The sequence below is a fragment of the Emys orbicularis genome, chromosome 2 (genome assembly GCF_028017835.1).
Source record: "Emys orbicularis isolate rEmyOrb1 chromosome 2, rEmyOrb1.hap1, whole genome shotgun sequence".
Classification (NCBI taxonomy): domain Eukaryota; kingdom Metazoa; phylum Chordata; order Testudines; family Emydidae; genus Emys; species Emys orbicularis.
The window spans coordinates 165,155,573-165,171,153 of NC_088684.1; the positions used below are offsets into that span (position 1 = coordinate 165,155,573).

General features: G+C 41.8%; 1 protein-coding gene across 1 annotated transcript in view; it reads right to left on the reverse strand.

The window, feature by feature from the left end:
- Positions 1-15,581, reverse strand: part of ADCY2 (adenylate cyclase 2) — a 456,889-nt gene that overhangs the window by 62,579 nt on the left and 378,729 nt on the right. The window contains exon 16 of the mRNA XM_065398381.1: positions 4,252-4,389. Coding sequence (XP_065254453.1) covers positions 4,252-4,389 — 138 coding nt within the window. The remainder of the gene's footprint in view (positions 1-4,251; positions 4,390-15,581) is intronic.

The following is a 15,581-nucleotide window of genomic DNA, read 5'->3' on the forward strand; positions in this document are numbered from 1 at the left end:
ATATTTTTTTTAAAAAGTTACCATAGGGATAACACTGCTCTACAGCCAAAATGCTTCTGAAATAAATGTAGTCAAACTTTACTAATTCTGGGTCACTGAGAACGAAAATGATGCTTAAAATTGTTGATTGGCTCTAGTTTTCAAGATATGCTATTGGGTCAGTATATACGACCCTTGACTTGGGAATGGCGGAGGATAAGTGAGTTATAAAGGGAAGGGATCTCAATTTAAACCAGAAATGACTAAAATACATCTTTGACTGGATCTATGAATAAATCTATGACTGGGTTTGGACAGTACTTGCTTTTTAGGCAAAACAATGAATGATGCAATCTGAAGCTGGTATTGCGTCATACATGATATGAATTACATCATGTTATTCCTAGAAGTCATGGATGATGCAATCATAACGAAGCTTACATCACTCTGCTGAACAAATTGCCCTATATCAGCTCTAGAAATCATACAGTGTCGTGCTCTCTTATTTGTCAGTGTTTGATTTTGTAAAGGGACACATTTCTGTTTAGCCAAAGTGAGCAGAGATGCCTCGTACTTGTGTGAACAGTGCAGATAACTTCTGCTATGTTTGTGGTGAAGTGACTTTTACATCACAAAAGCGCAGTATAACCACTATGGTTAAGAAAGCCTATCACCTTTATTTTGGCTGCAAAATTGGCGATCAGGACAAGAGGTGGGCCCCACACATATGCTGCAACACTTGTGCAACAAATCTTCGCCAGTGGTTGAACAGGAAAAGGAAATTGATGCCTTTTGCAGTGCCAATGATTTGGAGAGAGCCAACAGATCATACCAGCAATTGTTACTTCTGCATGGTGCCTCCAGTTGGGAAAGGTGTGTCAAAGAAGAAAAAGTGGACTGTGCATTATCCAAACATTCCATCAGCTATACACCCAGTACCCCACGGAGAAGGACTGCCGGTTCCTGATGCACCAGAATCATTCTCACTTGAGTCAGACGAGGAAGAGGAAGACGATGAAACTTCTGGTCCTGAACCATCAATGTCACAGGACCCACATTTTCTCCCATCCTCCTCCTCTGAACCACACCTCATAACACAAGGTGAACTGAATGACCTTGTCAGGGATTTGGAACTACCCAAGAGTAAGGCAGAGCTGTTGGGCTCCAGACTACAGCAGTGGAATCTCCTGGCAGGTGATGTTAGGGTTTCCATGTTCCGTGACCGTCAAAAGGATCTTGTCCCATTCTTCTTCATGGAAGGTGATCTTGTAGCCTGCAACAACATCGATGGTGTGATGGCAGCCCTCAACGTCGTTCACGATCCAGATGAGTGGAGACTGTTCATTGATTCATCGAAGACGAGTCTTAAAGCTGTTTTACTGCATAATGGCAATGTTTTGCCATCAATTCCAGTTGGTCATGCAGTCCATAGGAAGGAAACCTATGACAACATGAAACAACTTTTGAGGTGCATAAACTAAGACCAACATCAATGGCAGCTTTGTGGCGATTTGAAGGTTGTTGCTCTCTTGCTTGGTCTGCAGACTGGATACAAAAAGTACTGCTGTTTTCTCTGCGAATGGGATAGTCGTGCAAGACATTCCCACTACATCAAGAAAGATTGGCCACTCCGACAGTCATTGGAGCCTGGGAGGAAAAGTGTTCAGCATCCACCACTTGTTGAATCAAGGAAGATTTTGTTACCACCCTTACACATCAAGCTGGGTCTGATGAAGAACTTTGTCAAGGCCATTGACAAAACACAAGCAGCTTTCAAGTACCTCCGTGGAAAATTTCCAAGGTTAAGTGAAGCTAAGAGAAAGGAAGGTGTCTTTGTTGGTCCTCAGATTCGTGAACTTCTTCGAGATGATGCATTTGACCATGCACTGCATGGCAAGGAAAAGACGGCATGGAAAGCCTTCCAGTTAGTGGCAATAAATTTTCTCAGAAACAACAAGGCAGACAACTACAGGTTGTTGGTGGAAAACCTCCTCAAGGCATACAAAAGCCTTGGTTGCAACATGTCACTAAAGATACTTTTTGCACTCTCATCTAGATTTTTTTCCACCGAACTGCGGAGCAGCGAGCGACGAGCACGGCGAGCGATTTCACCAGGACATTGCAACAATGGAGAAACGCTATCAGGGCAAATGGAGCCCATCAATGCTTGCAGACTATTGCTGGACAGTGACAAGAGATGCTCCATTTAATGAATACAAGAGACAAGCCAAGAAGCGCCGAGTAGACACTGAATAGGACTAAACTATGTACAGAATAGTTTTTTGCCTTTTGTTTCATAATAAATTTTATTTATATAATGCTTTTGCTGATTTTTAAAGTGTTACATAAACAGGACAGGTGAAATATTATCATGTAAAGCAACCATAAACACATGAAAAGACCTAGGTTTACAATTTATGATTAAAACTCTACTATCTACACAATATACATAGACATAAAATGTAAAAACTTAAATATCTTAGAAACAGTAGCCAATCAGTTGTTTTAATTGTCATATTTGAATTCAGCACATCAAAATACATAATAAATAGCACATTTTATCTCTGAAGCAGACGACGTCTCAAAAATTGTAGACCAGTGTAATTACTCCAGCCAGAACAGGTTAGGCATTTTAGAACTCACTACTCAAAGAATAAAATTTAAGCATAAGAGGAATAAAAATTATGAAATGCATAGACCAGTCAAAAAACTAAAATAACAGCACTTTGAAGGAATAAAATCACAGAGAATATATGTGCATTGCAGAAAGTATCAAGAAGTAACAACAACAACAATAATACAAGTATGTGTGGGGAGGTGAGTGTGAAAGACAGAGTGTGTGTATGTGTGTGTGAGAGACACACGTATGTGAGAGACAATATGTCTGTATGTGTGTATGAGACACACAGTGTGTGAGTGAGAGACACATTGTATGTGTGTGAGAGACACACAGCGTGTGTGTGTGTGAGTGTGAGAGAGAGAGACATATGCTGCCCCTTTAAGTATGCTGCCCCTTTAAGTAGATCGGCATTCACCAGTCTTAAGCCTGCTTGTTCAGACACAGCAGCAGCCACCAGCAACCTCCATCCCGCATCCCACTTCCGAGACCTGTCATGTCCCTCCCCCACTCTGTGGAGATGCGGTGAGAGAGGGGGACACCTTGCTGTCAGAAACACTGCCTCCCCTCCCCCCAGGAGACTCCTGGGAGCAGCTGGCCAGGGGCTCCAAGGCAGAGGGTGTGGCAGTGAGGGGAGGGGCACCTGAAGTGCGCGACACTTGATAGACTGCTGGGCGGCCACGCAGCTTAGAGGGAACTTAGGTCCTAGCCATACCACCTACCCAGCTGAGTATCTCCCCTCCCTCTTCTTGGTGCTATGGAGTATCACTGGGCATGTTTGCCTGGCTCTGCCTACCATTTAAGAAGAGCTAGATCATCACTCTACCTGGAAGGGAGGAGGGGAATGAGGCTCTTTGTATGCTTTTCCTCACTAATGCACTCACACAGGGCAAGACAGAATGTAGCCCCTTATGTTGTTTCTGTGTTCCCTAAAATAATTGTAGCTAGTATTTTTACCCCATCTCACTACCAGTCTCTCTGATTTAAGTAACAGACATTTTTGGTAACATTTTCAAAGGCACCTTAGTGGCTTAGCTTTCATCCCACTAACAGGCTCCTAAGTCACTTTGGCACTTTTGAAAATTTTAACCTTTGTCGTTTTAAAACAGATTTTCTTTTTTTTAACAAGGAAGAATTTTAAATTAAATGGTGTGTAAATTATGAACATGCTGTGGGGAACAGACAGGTGTCAGAAAAATCAAAGTGAAATTCAAGCTCTTTGTACAGCATTTTGCAGACATTCTGCTAACATCATAATCCACTGAACTGATCCCTGAACTGTGATGAGCAAATATTTTGTTATTTTTTTCTGACAATACATATTTGAATTATAGATTAGAATTATTTATTTTCACACTCAGAATGTTTTAAGATTCCCCCAGTACCCTTTACATGCAAAAATTCTCATAACAAACATGTCCAAAAACTGAATTATTGTTGAGGACATCTCATACGCAGAGGTCAGAATTGATCACCCCTACTATACTGTATGTTTGCTTTGCTTTGAATTTCTGAGTCATTGGAAGGCCATTACTATCATTCACCCTACTGAAATAACTACAGACCACAACTTTAAAATGTCATCCAAGTAGATGATAAAAATAAAAATAGACCTCACTGGCACAGAAAGAGAAACAAAACATCATTATGCTTACCATATTGAATATGGCCATCGTTAATGTTATAGTAGTAGTTGTCAATGTGAGAGTGATTCGTGGCCAGGGACGGTTTGCAATTATTCCAGATGATTTCAAAATCCACAACAGTGAAGCTGAGGCTTTATTGCTGCATTGCTAAGTATAGAAAATATGAAACACATAACAGCATGAGTATTCTTAATTCCTATGAGTTCCTTTAGGTTATAATTAAGAATGATCACAATTCTGAATGGCATTAATATGTAGGTCAATTAACTCAAAAGAACATTGCACAGCAGTGTTCAACTGTTATCTTGCCACAGTGGTTAATTATCTTATAAATTAAGAAAATTCTTGACATAATATCAGTCCTGGGATTCAGATTGCAAACTAGGTAATAGTTTATTAAACACCCACAATACAATACTACTAAATAATAAATCATAATGAAGAATATAAAATTAACACCAACATCATCATCACTATTACTAAACTTTTTAAAAAAATAACCAATGCCTGAAGGCCTCTGGGCATTTAAAGAAACAACCAAGGGTATGTTTTCACTGCACAGTTAACCCAGATCTCTTACTCAGGTTTTTGCCCCTACCATCCACACTGAAAAAACCTCAGACCCAGGTTTGGAGGTGCTTTAAGCCCAGGCTAGTTTACACAAATGAGGACATAGATTAGAACCCACTCACATTATTGTAAGGATGCACGGAAAAAAACACTCCAGTGCTGATAGTCCTCTAATGCCCTTCTTACAACTCCCTCTGCAGGATGGGCAAGTTTTCCCACAATTGACACAAATGACTGAGAAAGTATCCTATAGCGTCTCAACACAAAGAACCAGGGATGTCTGTGTCCCCCACATGCCCTCCCTTCCCTCCCTCTCTCATAGGCAAATGTGGAAACAGTAAGGACACAGTAATGCAAGTAGGGCTTTGCTGTGGGGATGTTTACATCCAAGTGAGGCTAACATGGGTGCTCAGACACAGGTGCCAATTACCCAGGTTGACTGTGCAGTGTAGACATAAACTAGCTCTTCAATGCAGGTTCAGGAATCGTCCTATGCAAAACTGTTTGCAAGAATGAGGCCTTTTAAATGGATATATTCGAAGTAGACCACAAAAACATCAGAAAGTGGATCAAACCGAAAGCAGCAAAGATCTCCCAACAGTCATTCCCCCATATAATTATATAAATATTATGCTGACTTTTTAATATATATTCAAAACATATTTTTAGTCTTTTTAGTTTTAAAGACTTGTTTGCTGGTGCTTATTAAAGTTAAAGGAATGACATTTTAGGAAATTGAAGTGCTCTCTTCAGCCATTGGCAAAATAAAGAAACATGACAGCTCAGATAACAGTCTCACTTGAGCAGTGAAGTAAATTGGATGTGTATTGCAGATGGTTTTGCAGGTGGACATGCAACTGAGGGCACAAGTTGGCACTAACACTAACATTCCTTATACACAGGGAAAAAAAATATTATTGCATCTACCTCCGCCTGCGTCAGTCTGCACCAATTTTTTTCCCTTATGGCCTCTAATCATTTAGACACAAAGTCTAGAGGCACAAGATAGTCACATAACATAAACATTATGTGGGCTATGAAACCAATATTAACTGCCCAAAGACTTCATTAACACAGAGTTACGGTTGCCCAGTAGTACATTGTGCCCTTCTAAAATGTCAAATTCAGCTACACTCCAACCTCTGAAAGCTAGGAAATGAAGAGTTAAGGTACACACCAATCCATGACACAACCTTAACTCTGCCCTCTGCCCCAACATGCCAATAATACACATACTACCATTCTACCCTTACAGATAATAACACCACATGTTGCCTTCCTTAGATCACAATCAGCCCCATTATTCAGGAAATGGGTGAAGAGTGTGAGTCATGATTACATTATCTCAACTGCTTATTAGAGTCTTTCATCTTGCCTCTGTTTACTAATGCTAATGTCCCGGACAATACTTCTGCATAAAATCGGAGTCTGCCTGTGGATTTCAGAGCACTTTAAAATTATTGATCTTAAATCAGAAATTTTGGTCTCAGAACAAAATCACCACAAGAATCACCTGCAGGACACGGGCAGAGAACAAGGAATATGTGCAATACTCATTCTCTGAAGCTCCCAAGAACAGGGTTGAAACTCTCAGTTAATAGATATAGCACAGGTTCAATGGCCACAGCACGCCACCAACTGACATCCAATTACTTGGACAATCAGAAACCTTCTGCCTTGCAAAACAGCCCTGGTTTTGCTCCACATGCCCTTTTTACTCACATTGGCATATCAGTTTGGGTTGATCCGCTCTCTCTAGATGGAGAGGATTATAGAAGTGCAGTACTATAGTTCTGTGCAGTGAATCTGAGTTTTCTTTGTTAAAATCCATTGTCAAACTGAATCAAGCTATTAATACATTAATATGTCAGGAATCATGTGAACAATCTACAGTCTCTTGTGTACCTGCAGGGCTCTTCATCCCGAGAATAGTACTTGACATTATATATATTTTTAAAAGGCTAATGGACTGAATTTTGTATAATTTCTTTTAAAATGTACTCTTCTGGTTTTTTTATTATAACAATAGTGATATTTATTACTACATGTACAGACAGCAGATTTATTTTATGAGGAAAAACTCTGGAGACTACATTGCATTTCAGAAAACAATACATTGTGTAACAAATAAAAATTATCAATCAAAATGTATTTTGGTGCTTTCATCAGGTTCCTTTCTTATTTTTGTTGTTGTTAGTGTCATCTTGATACTGTTGAATCTACGTATACTGTTACCTTTGAAGAAAAATGTGTAAACAGCCACTTTGTGACTTGAGAAACAAAGTTGTAGCAGGTTATTTCCAATCCCCCAAAACCTTTTAGGAGCACATCACAACGTTTCAAACTTTCATTTTGTATAGTACACCAAACCAAGATATTTTTAGAAAACTTCCTTCTAGAAGACAAGCCAATTTAGATTGGAAGATCTATCTGTCCATGGAAGAAAAGAAAATTGCAATCTTGATTTTGGTAGGTGTATCAGTCAGTTCCATTATTCATTTTAAGTTAGAAGAGTTCAAAGTGCTGAAACCACTCTTTTTTCTTAAGACTTTCATTTCCCCCTTCCAAGACTGCAGAGGTGGCTAAAAAATGCTGTTTTGTTCTCAAAAAGCTAGGAACAAAAATGCATGGATTATAACATGGGTCTACCGTAGCTCTCCTAATGTAACATGGCTTTACATAAGAAATGTAGCCAAATAGTAAATGTGTAATTTGAACACATTCTTACATTAAATTTCTCAGAATATCATTTAATATATAACTGTTAGTCTAATTAACAAATGGGTTGCTTCCACTAAGCCACATTGTAGGAGTATGTGCCTAGTCACACAGTTAACAAAACACTTTGAAGGCAGTCTTGACTCAAAGGCCATCTACGTGGATAAGGGTGTGTATTCATTCTCTCTGTGATGGCTAATGTCCTTGAATCCCAGGGATCACTTAGCTAGGGGAATGACAGCTTAAATAGTGTGCATTCACACTGCCCCCATGTTTGAAATCTTTAGGACTGGTACATAGATTTTGGCTCTTATTCTCACAGATCACTGTTCTCTCAACAGTGCTTTGGGAGTTTTGGCCGGAGTGGAAAAGATCAAGGAATCAGTTCTTATCAGAGTAGTGAGTATTAGAAAAGGAATAAATAGGTTTTGTTTATTTTCTTTTTGTAACTTGTCTTGCAATTAGGGGAATAATCAAATTGGGTATTCTTTTGTGTAACTAAGTTTTGCCCAGGGAAACATCCTCTGTGTTTTGAATCTGTTGTCTGTGAGAGTAGCTGGTATGCTAATCTCTCCCAGAGGTTTGTCTTTCACCTTTCTTTTCTTTAATTAAAAGCCTTCTTTTTAAGAACCTGATTGATTTTCCCTGTTTTTAAGATCCAAGGGGACTGGGTCTGAACTCACCAGGAATTGGTGGGGGGAAAGAGGGGGGATGGTTAAATTCTCCTTGTGTTAAGCTCCAAGGGGTTTGGATCGGTGTTCACCAAGGAATTGGTGGAGGAGTCTCTCAAGGCTACCCAGGGAGGGAAAAGTTTTGTGGGGGAAGACAGAGTTTCCCAAATAACTCATAAATCATTTGGGTGGTGGCAGCCAGACCAGATCTAAGCTGTTAATTGAGCTTAGGGGTTCACATGCAGGTCCCCACATCGGTACCCTAAAGTTCAGAGTGAGGGTGAAACCTATGACAGTGCTTTGGGACACTCAGTGCTTAGACATTGTTCAGCCACTGGTGGCAGAGGAAGAGCACTGCTAGCTAGCCTTCTACAGTGTGGCTCTGTAGAGGCAACTTCATGAAGGAAAAAAGAAGTGTATCTCTGGTTTTCCAAATCGATTTGTTCTAGAGATCTGCACAGTCCCTGTTCTTTGGAGCTTAAGTAGTAAAACTTCTGAAAGTAGAGAAGAACTTAGGGATAGTTAAAGAGTGAGTGGTGTTTACACCCTCAGATGATGATTCAGTCAGATGTCCTAGACATCTGTACATGCCTCCTAATTGTCAACTACTGCTTAGATGTACCACAAACAGTTAGATGGTCCTGAAAACTTAATTCTCTCTCTATAGAAGCTGGCTGCTCTTTTGACATTCAGGGTGTGTAATCTTGTTTCCATTGCACAGGAAACACAGGTAGTGATAAAGATAATTTTAATGAAAATCAGCTACAGTTTCTGACAGAAGTTTTAGGTGATTCTTTAGTACTATTTTGTTCTTTGAAAGATGGTCTAGAGTGGGTTTGCCATAAGATCCTGAAACTTTAAGACCTTTCCGGCTGGGGTGCCAGCCAATGACACAGAGAGTGCAAAGACAATGAACTAAGAAGTGCACAACTTAGTATTTATATAGCAAAACTACATATAATAGCACAAAGTAAACCAGAACAATGACTGCAGAACAACATATAAAAATGTGCAGTACACCAACTTCAGCTTTGGAAAAATACATAGAAAAGTAGTGAGAGGGAATCCACAAAGTTAAAAGTTCATTTCAGATGGACAGCCAAAAGTTTAGCTGCTAATCCAAACTATTTATTTTCATGAGGCACCACATCAAATTATGTGGCCTTCCATCCCTAAACAACCCCTCTCTTCTGTGACAAAAACTTTCTGGATTTCCCCCATTTTATATTGTCTACTTGGTGGATACAGTGATCTGGCATCCCCTTCTGACTTCTTTAATGGATGACAACTCTTCTCAATGGCAGAGAAAGCAGGTCCGAATGACTTCTGCTGACCACCCTGAAACCATGGGATAGCCCCAAACAGGGATTCTGAAGGAATACCATGCAATTTTCATCATATGATTAAACCCAATTAATAAAACTCAAAACTTAAAAATACACCATAAAAAGCTTCACTGAAATTTTCACCGACATCCACATAGTGAAATAATTTGTGCACCTTTGACAAAATCTTTGTCAATGTGAAAAATTCTGCAAAAAAATCCCTGACAAACTTGAAAGGAAGCAAGTGCTGAGTATGAATTCTGTGACTAATATTTTGCACAGTGCTAGATGAAACCATATCAGAACCTAAATGAAATAATTTGATTAGTCTGAATCCTGGCCAAACACTACACAACCACCACAGTTCAGTACTACTGGAAAATTAGGAAAAAGTTTGATTCTGGGAAGCTCAATACAGAGGGATCACTGAATTTCAGAACTGAGTTGTATTAACAGAAAAATCAGTTACTAACCTTTCATAACTGTTATTCTTCTAGATGTGTTGCACATATCAATTCCACTATTCTAGTGTGCACATCCCACACACAGTCACCGTATATTTTTCTCTCAGTGGTATCTGTCAGGGTGGTTCAAGAGCCCTCTACTGCTGCAAAAACCACGGGCAAAAGTAAATGGCCCAGCAGACCCAGAGCTTCCTCAGTTCCTTCTTTCTGGAAACTCTGATGTTGAGGATAGGAGGGTGAGTTGTGGAATGGACATGTACAACATATCTTGAAGAACAGTTATGGAAAGTTAGTAATCATTTTTTCTTCTTTGAGTGATTGCACATGTGCAGCCCACTCCAGGTGACTCCCAAGCAGTAATATAAGAGGAGGGATCGGAGCTCATGTACACACAGATGGCTTGAGCAAATTGGGCATCATCTCTAGAATATCGGGTGGTGGCATAATGGGAAGTGAAAGTGTGCACCGATAACCAGGTTGCTGCTTTATAAATATCCTGAATAGGGATCTGCACTAGGAATGACATTGAGGATGTTTGCAATCTTGTGGACTGAGCAGTCATCTTGTCTGGTGGTGAAATGTCTGCCAGATAATAATGAGATCAGATACAGGACGCTATCCAAGATGAACTTCTCTGTTAGGAGATAGGAAGAACTTTCATTCTGTCCGCTGTAGTCACAAACATTTGGGTGGACTGCTAAAATGGTTTAAGCCTGTCTATGTACAACGGTAGTGCTCATCTAATGTCCAAAGTGTGTAGCCGTTGCTCATCCTTATTTGCATGTGGTTCTGGGTAAAAAACAGATACATAAATTGACTGATTGATCTGGAAAATTTGAAAGTACTTTAGAGAGAAAACTCAGATGTGGGTATAAGTACAACATATCTTTAGAGAAGACTGTATATAGTGGTTCGGATGTGAGGGCACACAGTTCAGAGACCCTTCCGGCAGAAGTGATAGCAATTAGGAAAACCACCTTCCAGGAAAGGTATAGTAAGGATCATGTTGTGGAAGGCTCAAATGGTGGTTCTATAAGTTTAGACAAGACTAAATTCAAGTTCCAAGGGGGAATGGGCTCCCTTAATTGAGGATACAACCTTTCCACGCCTTGAAAGAATCTGACTGTCATGTCATTAGAAAAAACAACAGTTTTCCACACGAGGGTGGAAAGCTGCTATTGCTACCAGGCGAACCTTGATAAAGGAAATTGCTAAGCCTATCTGTTTCAGGTGCAGCAGATAGTTGAGTATATGCTGTACAGATGAATGCATCAGTGAGACTCCAGCATGATATTATCAGATAAAGAACCAATTCCATTTTGACAGGTAGGTGGCCCTGGTGGAGTGCTTTCTGCTATACAGTAAGACATCATGATCTTGTTCTGAGAAAGACTGCTTTCTGGGATTTAACCATGGAGCTTCCAGGCCATTAGCTGAAGAGATTGCAGGTTCAGGTGGAGCAGCCAACTGTAGTCTTGGGAGATCAGATCTGGGTGCAATGGGAGTGAGATTGGAGTTGCCACTGAAAGGCCCAGTAGAGTGGAGAACCAGTGTTGGTGGAGCACACTGGGTCTATTAATATAACTCGAGTGTGGTCCCACTTGATCTTTAGTGGGATTTGGGGAAAAGCATAGTGAAGTTTTTCTGCCCAGGGTAGAAGGAAGGCATGTTTGGTGGAGCCCGGACTGTGGCCTTGCAGGGAACAGAACTGGTGACATTTTCTGTTGGTCTATTTGGGGAGACTATATCTGAGGAAAGGAATCACTTGTGGTGACTCAAAAATGACCTGCTTAAGCCGTCTGCTAGCTTGTTCTGCACCCCAGAAGGTAAGAGGCCTCAAGGTTGATTGAATGGGCTATGCAAAATACCCACAGGTGAATTGCTTCCTGACAAAGGAGGGATAAGTGAGCTCCTCTCTGTCCATTGAGGTAAAACATTGCTGCGGTGTTATCTGTAAGAACAAACTGGTTTCTCCCACTGATATGAGGCAGGAAGGACTGACAAGCAAGACGAATCACCCTGAGTTCTCTGACATTGATATGAAGAGTGAGCTCCCTCGAGGACCAAACCCCCTGAATTGGGGGGGGGGGGGAGATGACAGGTGAGCTCCCCACCTGAGAACTGCCATGTTTGAGACCAGAGTCACTGAAGGTTGAGGGCAGAAGATGGGAAAACATGCACAAACATTGAGTGGCTCCAACCACCAATTCAGTGAAAATAGAACCCACAAAGGTACTGTGAGCACAGTGTCCAGATGAAGACAGCTTGGTGAGTACACTGAGGCCAGCTAAGTCTCGAGAGGTCTGAGGTGCAGCCTCACATGTTGTACTACATTTGTGAATGAGGCCAGTGCCCTAGCACCCCCATACAGTTTCAGGCTGCTGTGACTCGATGAAATGTGAGGTCTGTCACTAAAGATTTACTAGACCAGAATCTTGACTCTCGGAGGAACACTCTGGCCTGGGTAGACTCCAACACTGCCCCTAACAGCACAATCCTCTGTCCTGGGCAAAGAGTAGACTTGTCTGCATTGGTAAGCAGACCTAGGGCCTTGAAGGTTGACTGAACAAGCTGAACACTGGATATAACTAGAGCTTTGGACCAAACCTTGACTAGCTAGTCTTCCAGGTAAGGACAGACCTGCACTCCTATTCTCCTCAGGAATGCTGCCATCATGGCCATACATTTTGTGTATCTGAGGAGCTCCAGACAGACTGAATGGAAGCATCATAAACTGGTAATGTGAGTGCTTCACTATGAACCTGAGGCGCTTTCTGTGCCTTGGTATATTGACACATTAAAGTAGGTGTCTCTTAAATCGAGGGCAGCATATCAGTCTCCAGGATCCATGTAGGGAATAATGAATGCCAGGGTGACCAGGCAAAACATAATCTTTTTGAGATAGTCGTTAAACTGATGCAGATCTAAGATAGGTCTGAGATGTTCCTTTGCTTTTGGGATTAGGAAATAATGGGAGTAGAAAACCTTCCCTCTTAAATTTTGTGGAATCTCCTCTATGGCTTCCACCTGAAAGATGGATTGAACCTCCTGGACCAGAAGTTCTTCGTGAGAGTGGTCCCTGAAGAGGCAGAAGAAGGGAGGGTGGGAAGAAGGGGTAGAAATAAACTGGATGATGTATCCCACTTCTAGAATGCTCAACACCCAATGGTCTGTGGTGATACAGGACAAGGTCTTGAGGAAATGGGAAAGGCAGTTTGCAAACAAAGGAAAAACTGGTTATGGCATCCTGGGAACTGGCATGGCATCCCTGAGCATCACATCAAAATGCCTGCTTAGAACCCCCTAGATGTCTAGGTGTGGCAGGCATTGATACAGAGGCACAAGGGGGAGGTGGTCTATGCCTATAATGTCTACCCTTTTTTCGCTGCAGGTCCTGTCAGACCACTGGAGCAGAATACCAGAAAAGTTGCTGAGGCCGGAAGTGCTTCCTGGTGTGTACAACTTGCAAGACTTAGAAGTTGCCTTTGTGTCCTTTAACCCAGGGAGCTTAGGATCAGTTTGCTCCGAAAAGAGCACAGAACTCTCAAAGGACAGGTCCTGCAGTCTGTTGGACTTCCTTCAGGAGCCCAGAGGACAGCAACCAGGAGCTCCCACGCATGGCCACTACCAAAGCCACAGACTTAGAAGCTGAGTCAGCCGCATCCAGAGCAGCTTGAAATGAGGCTCTTGCCACTGCTTTCCCCTCATCCACTAGTGAGGAGAACTCCTGCCTAGCATCTTCTGGCAGCACGTCTTTAAATTTCAGCATGGACTCCCATACATTAAAGTCATACCTGCCTAAAAGTGCATGCTGGTTTGCAACCCAGTAGAATACACTTTTCTACCGAACAGGTCTAACTTTTTTGAGTCTTTTCATTTTGGGGTTGCATCCTGATGCCCCTGCCTTTCCCTCTCATTGGCAACAGATACTACCAGGGACACTGGGTGGGGATGGGAGTAAAGGACACATAACTTTGTGTGGGCACATAAAACTTGCGCTCAGCCCTTTCAGAAGAGGGCGGAAGGCATGCAGGGGTCTGCCACAGCCACTTTATTGGGTTCATAATGGCGAAATTGAGAGGCAGGGCCACTCTGGAAGGACCTGCAGTGGCTAAAATATCAACCATGTGGTGAAAGTATTTATTTATTTCCTCTACCTGTATGCCCAGAATTCAGGAAACCCTCTTTAACAATTCTTGATGTGCCTTATAGTCATCTCGGGGAGGCGACATGCACCCTCCTGTGACTGCTATGTCAGGGGAGGAGGAAGAGGAGGCCAGCATTAGCTGCAGATGCTCTTTGTCTATTTCTTGATCTGCAAGGTGCTGTTGAGCTGGTTCTTGATGCCTGATACTGAGGTTGGTACCGGAGTCAGGAATTGGTGCTGCCCAGTGGGTAGGTGCACATGTCTTTTTGAGGTCACCAAATATGAGTGCCTGGAATACAATTTGGAAATGGGGTGACAGGCCCATAGATTCCAAAAAGGCCACTGGACAGAGGTAGGTCCTCAGTGACGTTCTGGCCAACCACTTGATTGTACTTCTGTTACCGGATCCATTGAAGGATGGAAATGTATGGAGGAGGGGTAGTGAGAATGGCTCCAAGAATGAGAAATGTAGGATCCAACTTGTGATTCAGAAGAAGGATGACATTCCTTCTGCTTCATGGAGGCACAGTTCCAGACAGTGCCGGTGACAGGTGCCGAGGCCCACAGAGAGGGGAGCATTACAGGTTTTCCCTTTGATGGTACCGAAGAGCAAGATGTCAGAAGTACATGAGACTTGCATGGTACTGAGCGCTGTAGCAATCCTGCTGGTTCTCCTATATCCACTGGCACCGATAGCGTCCACTCTTGTACTGCGTCTGCTGGCACTGACATGAACAGGAAGTCCCTGGCAGCTGCAAATGCCACTGGCATTGTCAGTACCGAGACAGTGTTGGTATAGTGCAGTGCTGAGATGTGGAAGGTGTCACCAGACACCAGACTGAGGTGTCAATAGAAGAAGTTTTACTACAAATGGATATATTAAACAGTATTATGCCACCAGGACCAGATGGTATTTACCCAAGAGTTCTGAAGGAACTCAAATATGAAATTGGAGAACTACAGGATTGGGGCCTTGTTGACTAAATGACTGGCAAGTGACAGACATTCAGCTATGTAAGTAGGCTACTATTTGTGCAGTCCTCTTTGTTAATACTTGTATACAAAACCTTATAATCAAGAATTTGAACTAATCAAAACACTGCATCCCTCTAACAGCCTCAAACTTCCAATACCATTGGCACAATGTGTGTGACCACTGCAAAGGTAAAGCTCAAAATCAAGCAAATCGTTTCACATAAGCAGTGCCTCACACTAGTACTACTTCCTCTGTTGTGCTCGGAAGTATATTTTGTCTTCTACCAGCTTTGTAAGTGGTGTGTGCACTAACAATGATATTTACACTAGTGAACTGCAAATACTTTTAAATAAACTATTTCTGATTAACATGTACATTCTATGTAAATAGATGTGAAGGTTGTGCATCACTGCTACAGAAGATGACCAAACATTTAAATCTGAGCTCATACACCTCATTGTAACAGTT